The sequence below is a fragment of the Haliotis rufescens genome, unplaced genomic scaffold (assembly GCF_023055435.1).
Source record: "Haliotis rufescens isolate VD_foot unplaced genomic scaffold, xgHalRufe1.0.p SCAF_17, whole genome shotgun sequence".
In the NCBI taxonomy this organism is placed as follows: Eukaryota; Metazoa; Mollusca; class Gastropoda; order Lepetellida; family Haliotidae; genus Haliotis; species Haliotis rufescens.
In genome coordinates this window covers 1,226,988-1,240,936 of record NW_025963857.1, presented here as the reverse complement: position 1 = coordinate 1,240,936, position 13,949 = coordinate 1,226,988, and the positions used below count along the sequence as shown (strand labels likewise).

At 42.0% G+C, this 13,949-nt stretch overlaps 1 protein-coding gene across 1 annotated transcript; it reads left to right on the top strand.

Moving 5' to 3' along the window:
• Positions 1-5,861: 5,861 nt before the first annotated feature.
• LOC124153008 lies at positions 5,862-13,498 on the top strand. The gene is made up of 6 exons (XM_046526140.2): positions 5,862-5,968; positions 7,894-7,923; positions 8,959-9,015; positions 10,516-10,665; positions 11,208-11,252; positions 13,257-13,498. The coding sequence occupies exons 1-6, from the start codon at positions 5,947-5,949 to the stop codon at positions 13,391-13,393; spliced, it is 441 nt and encodes a 146-aa protein (XP_046382096.1). The 5' UTR covers positions 5,862-5,946; the 3' UTR covers positions 13,394-13,498.
• The last annotated feature ends 451 nt before the right edge of the window (positions 13,499-13,949 follow it).

The window sequence follows — 13,949 nt, the reverse complement described above, 5'->3', positions numbered from 1 at the left end:
TGGCATCACACATTGTCCCCATACTTGGGAGGACCGTTAGCTCAATGGCATCCGTGCACAATTTTAATGTTTCAACACACGGTGTACTGTCAGCAATAGGGCGGTGCAAAGCTATCTGGTTGGTTGTTGGTTGGTTTGTTGTTTAACGCCGCACTCAGCAATATTCCAGCTATATGACGGCGGTCTGTAAATAATCGAGTCTGGACCAGACAATCCCGTGATTGATATCATGAGCATCGATCCATGCAATTGGGATACGATGACATGCACCATGACATCGAGTCTGACCACCCGATCCTGTTAGTCGCCTCTTACGACAAGCATAGTCACCTTTTACGGCAAGTATGGGTTGCTGAAGACTTATTCTACCCCGGATCTTCACGGGTCGCAAGGGTACCTGACTAGCATACATTCTTAATATAAGAGGGCCACGTTGCAACATAAATGACCGCATTTTCAAACTAACTGAGTAGGTGAACGCAGACGAAGTAATAACGTGAGACACTTTGAAGCGAGAACGTGGCTGCCATTACGAATACTAAACTACAAGTTAGATAAGTGTTCCCGTGGAACTGTTTTACCATAGGGCGTGAACAATGGAATGGTGGTTTGTTTGTTTAACGCCGCACTCACACATATTCCAGCTATATGGCAGCGGTCTGTAAATATTCGAGTCTGGACCACACAATCCAGTGATTGATATCATGAGCATCGATCATGAAACAAGGATACAATGACTAACAGGGTCCGGACTAGCTGAGGGTACACTGTGTACCATTGCGTACCATTGTATACAACTGTATACGGCTCCGAAAAAGAATTGTGCATCTGCCTCTGCGTGCTTGTAATGATGCTGTACTTGGAGAAAGTGGTCGACCGCTATTATTTCTCACCTATGTAACAAAATGTGTAAAATATTGGGCTAAACTAGTAACAGTGAATAATGGCCGACTTCCGAAGCAAGCGTATCTGATGCTGTATGGATTGGATTGCGTAAACAGATCTTCCTGGACCACTAAAATAAAACATATCTTATTCCAGTTTGGCTTTGGCTTCGGCTACGCCTGGATTATGCAAGATGTTGGAAATGTTTATCTTTTTATATCTCAGTTTAGGCAACGTGTATCTGATTACAACATCCAACGATGGTATTCATCAATATAATCAAATCCAAAGCTAATGGCATATTCAACCTTCAAATCAGTTTTACAGACCGAAGTATATCTTACACAAGTCGACTCTACACTACTGAAACAAGCGCTGTCAAGATTTAGATGTGTCATCAGTTGATGGTTGGGGCAGACGCAAAGGCGTCGATCTAGAATGTCGCTTGTGTAGATATTGTCTCCGATTAAATATTAGTCAAGGGGAAAATGAATATCATTTTGCACTCGTATGCCCTGCTTAATGATTTAAGATATAGATACATTGATCCTTAATACTTTGTAAATCCGTCGCTGGAATCCTGTGTTAGCCAGATGTCATCTAACCATAAACCTACTTCTGTACAGCTATCAAAATTCATATTGAATGCAATGAAATTGTAAAAGTCACTTTATGAGTAATTGTATTCCTGTTCTCTGGGCCTGAGGCCTCTAACTTGAAGTCAAGGTGTTGTCAGAATACTACTGTGTACCACCATTCCGTAGACCAGGTCTTCAGCAACCCATACTTGCGTAAAAGGTGACTATGCTTGTCGTAAGAGGCGATCAGGGGGTCAGGCTCCCTGACTTGGTTGATGCATGTCAACATATCCCAAATGGGTGGATCGATACTCATGATGTGAATTACTGGATGGTCTGGTCCAGACTCGATTATTTACAGACCCTCGTCATATGGCTGGAATGTTGCTGAGTGTGGCGTTAAAGAACAAACAAAAATCAATCGTAATCGAAACGCCGCACGATGTATTTTACTTGCGCTTCCAGGAGATGTAACGTCAATGTATTGAGTGAAGCGTTCATAAAATACATATGTGAATTTACTGAGCATTGGGTGTAGGGTGAGATCAACAAGCTTGCTGATATCGTGTTATTCCTCCAACCACATATATTGTATACATCCCAGCCTCATGTGTTTACTACCTGTTAGCAAGTGTTGTGTTACTTCAAAGTATGAAAAATATAGTCAATGAAATGTACAAAACGTAGATCCCCTGTAGTGCAATGGATACCTAACTTCTTACATACCAGAAACCCATTTGAGATAACTGGAACAATACATATGTATGAGATCGAATTCCAGGCCCGTGACTGGCTACTCTATGGTAATGACCTAAGGTCAGATTAAAACGTGCTACTTTCCTGATTGCAATTCATAAGTTACTCGTGCTTCGGTCAAATTCACCTGCGTCTGTGCCGAGTTTTTATGTTTTTTGAGTGTCAATTCTTTGTTTTTTCTAGTTTGCATTGTCATGATCGCCTTGATAATCCACAGATATGGCAGAGAGTTTTATTGTGGGGGGTCAGTAGGTATGGGCAGTAGGCAGAAGGCCGGATGACGTCACAAATAACCGATGTGTTATGTTGTTTGTTTGTTGTTTATCGCCGCACTCACCAATATTCCAGCTATATGGCGGCGGTCTGTAAATAATCGGACCAGAGAATCCAGTGACTGATATCATGAGCATCGATCCATGCAATTGGGATACGATGACATGCATCAACCAAGTCAGCGAGCCTGACCACCTGAGAAAAGACAATATGCATCGATTCGATGCTCAAATGGTGCTATGTTAGGGTGTGTAAGAAACAGATTGATGAATTCATGTCTGTCGTGTAGTAATCTTTGTACATTCATCGATTCAAGCAAACATTACGTTACGACACGCATCGTTAAACAGAAAAGCGTGTCAAACTGTCTGCACACTAATAGTGTGATATCCCTCCACTTGTGTGGTCCATCATACAGTTTGATGATGTATTGCTGTCTTTAGATGACATAAAAGTAGCTATGGACAAAATATGTTTAACAGTGCCCATACAACGTCTATATAGGGACCGTTTGGTGTCAGACCAATGTCCATACACTTACCACACAGTACCTATAAGGTGTCCATACAGTTTCCATACAATACCATACAATGTCCCTACAATGTCCATTAAGTTCCCATACAATGTTCATCCAGTACCCATATTCCCGAGGCAAGAGCGTCCCCCCCCCCCCCCCCCCCCCACACACACACACACACGATTGTCGCTGTTATTGTGACACGGATGAAATCGCGAATGTTTTCGTCATAAGAGGTCGTCGCCTATGGTGGTCGCCATTTTTGTGTAGCTATACGAGATACGGACAGCGATCTGACTGGATATCATTAGCCTGCCCCACCAGTGGCCCCTGTCACAAACACATGCAAAGGCAAGTCAATTTTCCTCCGGAAAAATAAGATACGGGAACATATGGTACATGTCAAAATAGGGAATTGCATTGGACAACATTCTTGTTACTGATGCGTCACATTTGGAAATGTCCTCCACATAAATCCTAAGTCTACCATAAATCTTTGAAAGCTTTGCCGAGGCCTTGAATGGTGTGACCTAGATCAAACAACTTCAGAACAAGAGTCGTATGACGCTTTTGTAGAAAGAGCATGTTCGATTGTTCCTCAAAAGCTTGAAATGAAGACACCAAAGGCTGGAGCTGCAGGAATATTGCTAGACAATATTTGAAAGTTGGAGTCATCCCTCTTACACAGCCTTTTGGTGAGATACAAAGAACTAAATATGAACCAGATGAGGCGATCTCACTGGTCTCCATTATGTCTAATTCAGGGGGGTAAATCAGTGGAAGGATAGTGGTCATTTGATGGTTAATGAACGATTTAAGATCATCGATATACCTGAAGCACAATTAGTGCCCATGGGAATGCGAACATCGTGCCAGATGGCGCCCAGAATGTTATCAACGAGGAAGCCCAGCATTCACACATATTGTTTTCTCAGTAAACTTCAGATGACATTTGCTTCCCTTTGTGACAAATTGCCCTGAACCTCTGAAGATAGATATGTAACCACGTTTTGTAAGTATCAAGGAATGCAGTTTTTCCTTAAGTTTGTCATGTAGGGGTAGTGATGTACAAAGTTGAAAAACAAAATGTGTTGACAGAACTGATTTTTGCTGTTTTCTGAGATTGTGGAATTCACATGGTATTGATTTCACTTTCACTCTAATTCTTTCTGTGAATATATATAAAGAAATTTATTTATTGTATTAAGGATTATGGTTAATCTTTGAGACAGGGATGTGGAGGTATGATTGCTGGAGCCAGCAATAGCTCTCTCTTTGTACGGACTTTTATTGAAAAAGGAACAGACATGTCTTCAGGTTATAGAGTCAAGCCAAACGTTCTGATGCGTGGTTTGGACAGATTTCTTCAGTTAACAAGCTGGCATTTTATGTGGCATTTGTCTTATGTCACTTATACCAATGTCTGTGATCAAACAATTAAGGTGGTGATGCTTACATATTATGGTGATGTTATTTCAGGCCTTGTCAGCGGGAACAAGTATAAACTTTTCATGTAAGTCAGACAGATTTTGGATGACAGCTGAATGGGAAAGGATGGGTTTATTCCAATTCCTCTTTTTCAGTTTGTGCATTCTACCAGTAACAACATTATGTACTCACTTAACCCACTCTGAAAGACCTCAAGATGTTCCACTTATCTTTTGGCCAATGCTTTGAAATTATTTTAAAGTTGTGATCGCCATTGGTAAGAGCTGCCCGCGATATTTGGCTGCATATTTAAATAGACCCACGTTCTGCAACACGTTCCTATAAGTGAACAACCTGAATGAAATGGTGTTCGTATAGGAAAAGGAAGTGGTTGGTGGTTCCTGGAATTTGAAATATTGGGACATTTTGTCTGAAAATGTTACTGAAAGTTAAGGAAGGCATCAATTCCCTTGTTGGCCAAATTCAAATTCAAGAACATGCGGTCTTTGTTTCATTTTGTGGAGTATGTTTCTGGTTTAGCCAATCGTTTCAAAGCAATCTAAAAACGATACTCTCTTGTCTCTCAAGTCTATACAGTGAGTATACTTATTGTTTGTAGACTCACCCATCAGCAAAAGTCGCTGGGGTCGTTTAATTTCTTTCAGTCACACAGTATAGTCTTGCTCTTACTATGTGCAGCCCCAATGGTTCCTGAAGGAGAGACAGCAGATCTTCAAAATTAATGGGATCCTTAAACTTAATATTGGCCTTCATCCTTTCTAGTGACCATAGTTGCGTCGACGTCTTTGGGATGCCGGAAACAGCCTCCAAACATTGACGTTGGCAGTCCGCTGGTTAGAAAGACTGCCATCGTCTTTAATGTTGTCATTATATCCTTATGTCATTGTTGTACACAACAGTCGAATCCAATGAGTTTCTCTGGACGTTCTATAAGGTAAACACGCACATGATTAAAGTCGGAATCGAAAATATGTGATGACATAAGTAAGTGGTTTTCCGTGTCAGGTTATTGAAACATACTGAAGCCGGTATATAGTTACATGTTTGGGTCCGAACAGAATTCTATTCGGCACTATGTATGTATTATTAACCTTGCTTATACCCCAATCACTGGTTTGCCTGTCCCAGACTCGAATTTGGACATTATATCGAATTAAAGTGTGCCCGTCTGGTACAGATGCCTAGGCCACAGTCATATAAATAACAAACAAGCAAACTACCGAACCCTAAGCTTTGTAATGTGTCCTTAAACCGTGAAACACAACTATAGTGAGCCCACAGCCCACAGCCCACAGCCCACAGTCCACAGCCCACAATGTTAACGGCATTGTCGTGGACAGTTCTTTCAGGTGGGCGACTGGACACGTTGTTTTGTGCCTATTGTTATCTGAGTTATATGTCAGTGACGCGTGGGATTATCTGTCAACGTGGGTTGTATGTAGGCCGTTATTAACAGACCCAGCTGATAAGGCTGACTTCAGTCCAAGTATGAACTTTCACCAACTTGCAGGTAACGATTAATCTGGTTTTTGGTGTATATTGTAATAGATTTAGTCTAGAGTTCAGTACTGTCAAGTATGCATTTATTTGTCTCGATCTTTGACGGGTTCCAAGCAATGGACATTGGCTATATCAGAGTCACGCCTATCGAAACTATCAAATAACATATCAGATGAGTAAAGTACAGTGTTGGGGTGACTGTGATTACACAGTTACCTCCTGTTACCTCACGTGTTTGACTTAATTCTACAGCAGCAGTGAAGTAGATATATTGCAGGCAATCACTGCCAACTCCCGCATATAGTTCGTATGACACGACATACGCTTTTTAAGACAGAAATTAGGTAACAGTATTCTTTGATTTGAAGACGTTGCGTCTCAGAGCCATGGCTTTGAATGCTTTCATCGCTCCGAATCTGATCCTTGCTTTGTCAGCAGCAGAGGGGCGCTTGTAAGTTTCACCAAGTGATGAACGTCACTACCTTCGGTACTTAGATTTGTCCTATCACAGCTGACACACATTGAGCTGAATACTGTTGAGGTCCCCGTAATTAACACAGCGTTATATACTGGTTGTACAGTCATGTTGTAAAACTGTTGAAAGGCAGACAATAGGCCCCTAGAACAGTGAGTCCCGGTGATTAGTTAACATAACGTTATATACTGGTTGTACTGGCATGTAGTAAAGCTATTAAGGCATATACTAGGCCCCTAGAACAGTGAGTCCCGGTGATTGGTTAACACAGCGGTATATACTGGTTGTACTGGCATGTAGTAAAACTGTTGAAGGCAGACACTAGGCCTCTAGAACAGTGAGTCCCGGTGATTGGTTAACACAGCGGTATATACTGGTTGTACAGTCATGTTGTAAAACTGTTGAAAGGCAGACAATAGGCCCCTAGAACAGTGAGTCCCGGTGATTAGTTAACATAACGTTATATACTGGTTGTACTGGCATGTAGTAAAGCTATTAAGGCATATACTAGGCCCCTAGAACAGTGAGTCCCGGTGATTGGTTAACACAGCGGTATATACTGGTTGTACTGGCATGTAGTAAAACTGTTGAAGGCAGACACTAGTCCTCTAGAACAGTGAGTCCCGGTGATTGGTTAACACAGCGGTATATACTGGTTGTACAGTCATGTTGTAAAACTGTTGAAAGGCAGACAATAGGCCCCTAGAACAGTGAGTCCCGGTGATTAGTTAACATAACGTTATATACTGGTTGTACTGGCATGTAGTAAAGCTATTAAGGCATATACTAGGCCCCTAGAACAGTGAGTCCCGGTGATTGGTTAACACAGCGGTATATACTTGTTGTACTGGCACGTAGTAAAACTGTTGAAGGCAGACACTAGGCCTCTAGAACAGTGAGTCCCCGTGATTGGTTAACACAGCGGTATATACTGGTTGTACTGGCATGTAGTAAAACTGTTGAGCGCAGACACCAGGCCTTTGGAACAGTGAGTCCCGGTGATTGTTGAATACAACGGTATATACTGGTTGTACAGTTATGTAGTAAAACTATTAAGGCACACACTAGGCCTCTAGGAAAGTGAGTCCCCGTGATTAGTTAACACGGCGTTATATACTGGTTGTACAGTCATGTAGTAAAACTATTAAGGCATATACTAGGCCCCTAGAACAGTCATATCCAGGTTGTACAGGCATGTAGTAAAACTGTTGAGCGCAGACACTAGGCCTCTAGAACAGTGAGTCCTCGTGATTGGTTAACACAGCGGTATATACTGATTATACAGTCATGTAGCAAAACTATTAAGGCATATACTACTCCTCTATTACAGTCATATCCTGGTTGTACAGTATGTAGTAACACTGTGCTGGGTTTATATGTAATTTTATACGCAAGATAACAGAATGACAACTTTTTTCTTCTATTTCTCAGATCATATATAAATGAATGATTTTTTTCAGTCATCGGCCTCCTTGTTGGTCACGTGATATGTAAGTAATGTTTGTTTTAAGGTAGTATTGTAGAGAGCCAAGAATCTATTATTGGTTTATTACTATTATGTCTTATTACATGGGAAGACAATTAAATGATTGTAAACAGAGGGGCTAAAGAAAATATACCTAGATTGTTTTTTATGCAAACATTTTGTCAAATGCGATTTTGTCTATTTAACCATCACCAAGTAATTCATGGCTGCGTTATTTTGAGTAAAGGAATAGGATGTGTGTGTGTGTGTGTGTGTGTGTGTGTGTGTGTGTGTGTGTGAGAGTGCGTGTGTGTGTGTGTGTGTGCGTGTGTGTGTCTGTGTGTGTGAAGTGACATAGTTCTATATTTCAAACAGGAAAGTTCTAACTGTTAAAATCCTTAAAGAAACAGTCAAGTTTTATAAAAATTGAAATTAAATCATAATTTATATGATATATAAATGTTGAAGTATTGAACAATGAGTGCTGACTAAGCGCCAGTACAGTTCATTTGATAAATAGGATATCGCTTACTTTTCAATTGAAAATTGGGCAGTGGTGTAGCCAAGTGGTTAAAGCGTTCGACCGTCACGCCGAAGGCCCGGGTTCAATTCCCCGCTTGGGTTCAATGTGTGGAGCCCATTTCGCCTCGATAATTCACTGAATTGAAAACCAAACATACGATCAACAATCAAGCATACATTCAACTGAGCGGTATAGTTTCGTTTGCACTTTAGTTTATAACATTTTGTTTGTTTGTTGTTTAACGCCGCATTCAGCAACATCCTCACTATATGACGCCAGTCTGTAAACACATCGTGTTTTGACAATCTAGTGATTGATAGCATGAGCATCTATCTACGAAATTTGGATATGATGACATGGATCAAGTCCGATCGCGTAAGTCGCCTCTTATGACAAGCATGGGTTTGCTGAAGACCAGTTCTATCCCTGATCTTCTAGAAGCCCTCCATACGACGTTACAAAACCTCTACGTCGTTGCAATGTCAAGTGTTACAATAAAATATGATGTCATAATACATTTTCTCATCAATGCGACAGGTACTAACAGTCGGGATGGAGGTATCGCCGTAGAACCTCATTTCCCCACCACTACAGGTAAGGCCCCCCCCCCCCCCCCCCCCCCCCCCCACACACACACACCCCCCCACCCCCACCCCCCCTGCATATGTACGCATAACAAACACATAACAAATGTACACACAACAAGCACACTACACATGTACACACAACCCACACATTGCACATGTACACACAACCCACACATTGCACATGTACACACATCACACACATTACACATGTACAAACAACACACACATTACACAGTGTACACAACACACACATTACATATGTACACAAGACATATTACACATGTTCACAACACACATTACACATGTACACACAACACACACATTACACATGTACACACAACACGCATTCTATATGTACACACAACACAGACACACAGACACACACACAGACACATACACCGACACACACACACACACCGACACACACACACGCACATTCTATATATACACCGAACACCGAGGTGCATGGAGGAATATGCACCCCGAATACATTAAGTCATCTGTCACTTCGAAGAGAGGACAAATAACATTGTTACAAGTCCATCTTGAGAGATACTAGACATTTTGTCAAAAATGAAAGCAAATACAATCTGAAGTTTACTGAGAAATCAATATGTGAAATGCTGAACTTCCTCATTGATAACATCTATGTAAAAAGTTTGGGTAAGACATTAAGGCAAGACGTAGGCATCCCCATGGCAACCAATGATGCCCCCCTTCTTGCTGATCTGTTCCTTTATGCATATAAATAGTACATTCTTCTTTCATTGGCAAAGTCAACACAATGTTATTTGGCCAGGAAGTTAAATAATGCCTCAGGTATATCGATGATCTGATATCCTTTAATAACAATCAAGTAGCCAATTCCCCTCCACTGTTTTACCCACCTGGACTAGAACTAAAGGCGACAAACCGCATCATCTGTTTCATGTTCCGATCAATGCACAAAGATTCAGAGCGGAAAACATTCTACTCAAGACTGTATTGCAATATTCCTGCAGCTCCAGTTTTTGGTGTTTACATGTCGCAGCTTTTGAGGAACAATCGAGCATGTTCTTTGTACCAAGAGCGTCAAACGACACTTGCTCACAAGTTGTTTGATCAAGGTTACCACATTCATGGCCTCATGAAGCGTTCAAAACGTTCTATGGTAGACATGTGAAGGACACATTTGACGCATCGGTGACAAAAATGATGTAATTCCTTGTTTTGACCAGTAACATGTTCCCGTGTTTGTTATGTGAACAATTGACTTGCCTTTGCATGTGTTTTTTACGGTTGGGGCAGGATTCGCCCGACTTTTCGCTAAAATTTTCCATCATCACAATAAAACACAGGCTCCTGATATAGTCATTTCAGCCGAGATTTACTGTGAATATGGCAAGGTTGTGTCGCTTTTCTTTGCAGAGGGCGATCAGAACAAAAAAACCTCATTGCCTCATACTAGCCATATATATTCACTAATTCAATAATTAAAATGTGAAAAGCCCCATCTTGACGATTTAAGCAACGACAGCACCGACGACGACAACAACACCGCCTCCTCCCGTCTGTGAGGACAAACTATCAACATGCAGCATCTATAAGTCTGTCTGCGAGTCGGACACACAACAGAGGTGGGCGCTGCTGTACTGCGCCAAGACCTGCCGCCTGTGTAGTAAGTCAGCTCACGACGATACTCTGATACTACTTGTATACATGTACATGTGTATTCATGTGTGGATAATCATGTCAGTCTGGTCTGATTTCAGTTAGTATATATAAAATTCAAATGTCCTAAGATGAGCTGTATAATTTACTGAACCGGTTTCATGAATGTAATTTTCAGGAGTCAATGCTTAAAGTCTGGAGTCAATGAAGATAGTTCCTAGATTATGTAATAAGCCACATCTAGGGAATATAAGAATGAGTCTAAGACTGACATCACGTGTCAGGTGGCTCGCACCTACAACTGATGTTGTAAAGCTAACGTCTTATGTATGTGATAATTGTCTCTCCACATGAACTCCCTACCATTCTTTCACTGGCTTTCCTTCTATCTTTTTGTCTGTCTGTCTCTTTCTGTCTCTCTGTTTGTCTGTCTGCATGTCTGTCTGTCCCTCTCTCTCGCCCCATATCCCACTCTCGCTACCTCTCCCCCCGATACCCCAATCTCTCTACTCAGAATCATTCTAAATGTCTACATGTTTCCAACTCCAGACGAGACGACAGTGGCGGTAACACGACCAACAAGGGCATTTACTGGTAGGCATCCATTAAAGTCCAGTTCTGCTACTCCTTACATCAAATACCGACATATATACTGACATTTTGCTCTCACACGAGGGATACGGGACGTCGGTATGTAGTGTGTAGTGTGTAGTGTGTAGTGTGTAGAAGATATAGTTCATTGTTTAATGTGTGTGGTGTGTGGTGTATGTATTATAGGCATGAAAGTGTAATACATATTTAGATAATTATAGGGAAGTTAAATCAATAAGTCATAGAAATAAGAGGGAATGTATACCAGATATTATAACAAGAATTGGCACCATCTTAGAGTGTGGGGACACACTCTTCGTCAGAACGGGGGTCGTATTATAGGCATGAAATAATGGTAATTAGCAACTCATTAAGACAGCTACAGTAATTATATAAGTAGGCAATATGAGGGGCTAAAACAGTAAGATATAGGTATAACACATGGGAAGATATATTGAGTGCAGGCGATGTAGGAGTTGAAGAGCACAGGAAACATACTGGGCAACTCATAACCAGGGGTGACAGTAGTGGGTCGAGGGTCGGAGTACTAGAGCAAAACAATAAAAGTAACATAGCAAGGGAATGTGCAGTTTGCCAGAGACAAAATAGATTGGTAGAGGAAATTGCCCTCGGGTTCATGTATGTTTTTTTGGGGGGAATAGTCCAGATTCCGGGGGTTGAGGTGGTCACATTACCACAAGTCCTAAAAAGGACCCTGAGGTTAGTCAAGAGTGGGTTAGAATGATCTAGTGTAGGGGGGAAAGGTGGTTGACAATGATACATGGAAAAATGAGTGGAACTGTGACGTAGGTACCGGTTTAAATAGGGGGAAAAGCCCCCAGATCGAGAGAGCGGCTAAGAGAGCGGCTAGGGAGCGGCTAGAGAGCGGCTGGGGAGACTACATCAGGACTGGTGCTCCGCTCTCGGCCAAAAAGCCTCCAGATCGGGAGAGCGGCTGGGGAGACGACATCTGGACTGGTGCTCCGTTCTCGGCTTGTTGTCACGATCTTTCGAACCAGAAACTAAACTTAAGCACCAGCATTTGAGACTGAAGCTTTGCGGCCGAAGTCTCGTATTTAAGTGACAACTAGAGTGGGTTGACCGGCAACACAAAGTGGGAATAAAAGCTGTTAAACAAAGATCACTCTTTGTGCTTGTTGGAGGAACTACGGTAATAGATCCAAGGCCCTCGGGTACTGACATTGTACCTCTCGCTCATCCCTGACTGTCAGCACCAAGAACGAGGGGATTACCGTAGTTCAGGTGAAGAGGTACACCGATTGCCACTTCTAACTGATAATAATTACCGGCGATGAACGTCGTTAAAAATACCTTGGATATATGTTGTTTGGGGTGTAGTGTAGATATAGTGCTAAGTTGCAAAATGTGTGTGGTGTGTGATGTGTAGTGTGTGGTGTGTGATGTGTAGTGTGTGATGTGTATAGTTTGGGGTGTAGTGTGTAGTATCTTGTGTGTAGTGTACAGTGTGTTGTGTACATTGTTTTAATCTCCGAGCCGACCAGTCCTTGTTTTAGCCCCTTAATGCCGAGCGCCAGGCAGAGTAACAACAAGTACCATATTTTTCATCTTTTGGTATGAAGCGGCCGGGGATCGAAACCCGAACATTTTACTCTCCTGGCTGACGCTGTACCACTAGACCACGGAGGCAACCCGTTAATGCTGTGGACCATCACATTCTGCATGGAGCATTGTTTGGACGATGTGTTTGCATTGATTTAGTTTGAACTTGCGTTTTTATATTTTTTAAATTTCATTTGTAAATTTGCAAAGATTCTTTTGGCCGCTTGTTTATATAGTGTTTAGTGTAGAATACGTAACGTGTGGCGTGCAGTGTATGTTGTATAGCGTGTAGGACATAATATCCCAGTAAATAATGGGCCCAGGAGTATTCTCTTTCCAGTCCGTTCCACAACATGAAGTTCCTTACCAATTACAATGTCAAAAAGTATTTCGTAATCCTACAGTGTTTTAATGTCATCCTGCCAGGGGCTACAGTACGTCACACGCTGCCGGCGACCTGTGTCGACAAGTGGAGCAACTGTGACTTCTACCCTCACTCGTGTGCGCCAGTGTACAAAGACTGGGCGTCCGCCAACTGTGCCCGCTTCTGCAACTTGTGTTGAGCGTCTTGGAATCTGTACCGAGAAGAGGAGGGACGCATGGAGTCTGCACTGCGAGATTTTGTTGCTGTATTACACATATTAAATGACAGTGTCAGATGACATCAACACACGTCGAATATATTGCCTCCATACAAGGCTATAATCAGGGAGTGGGCCTTTCCCTTTACTAATCTAGCTGGTAAAACACGGATACTGTCTCGGTTAGAGTCCACGGTAGCCTTTATGAGTTTAGGGTAATTACATTCACCGCAGACACAGAGGAGATAAAGTTGAAAGAATGTTTTCTCAATAAGTGTGTGTGTGTGTGTGTGTGTGTGTGTGTGTGTGAGAGAAAGTGTGAGTGAGTGTGTGTATTATTGTGTGTGTGTGAGTGTGTTGAGTGTGTGTGTATTAATGTGTGTGTGTGAGTGAGTGAGTGAGTGAGTGAGTGAGAGAGAGAGTGTGTGTCTGTGTGTGTGAGTGTGTGTGTGTGTGAGAGAGAGTGAGAGTGAGTGAGTGAGTGAGTGTGTGTGTGTGTGTGTGTGTGTGTGTGTGTGTGTGTGTGTGTGTGAAGGGA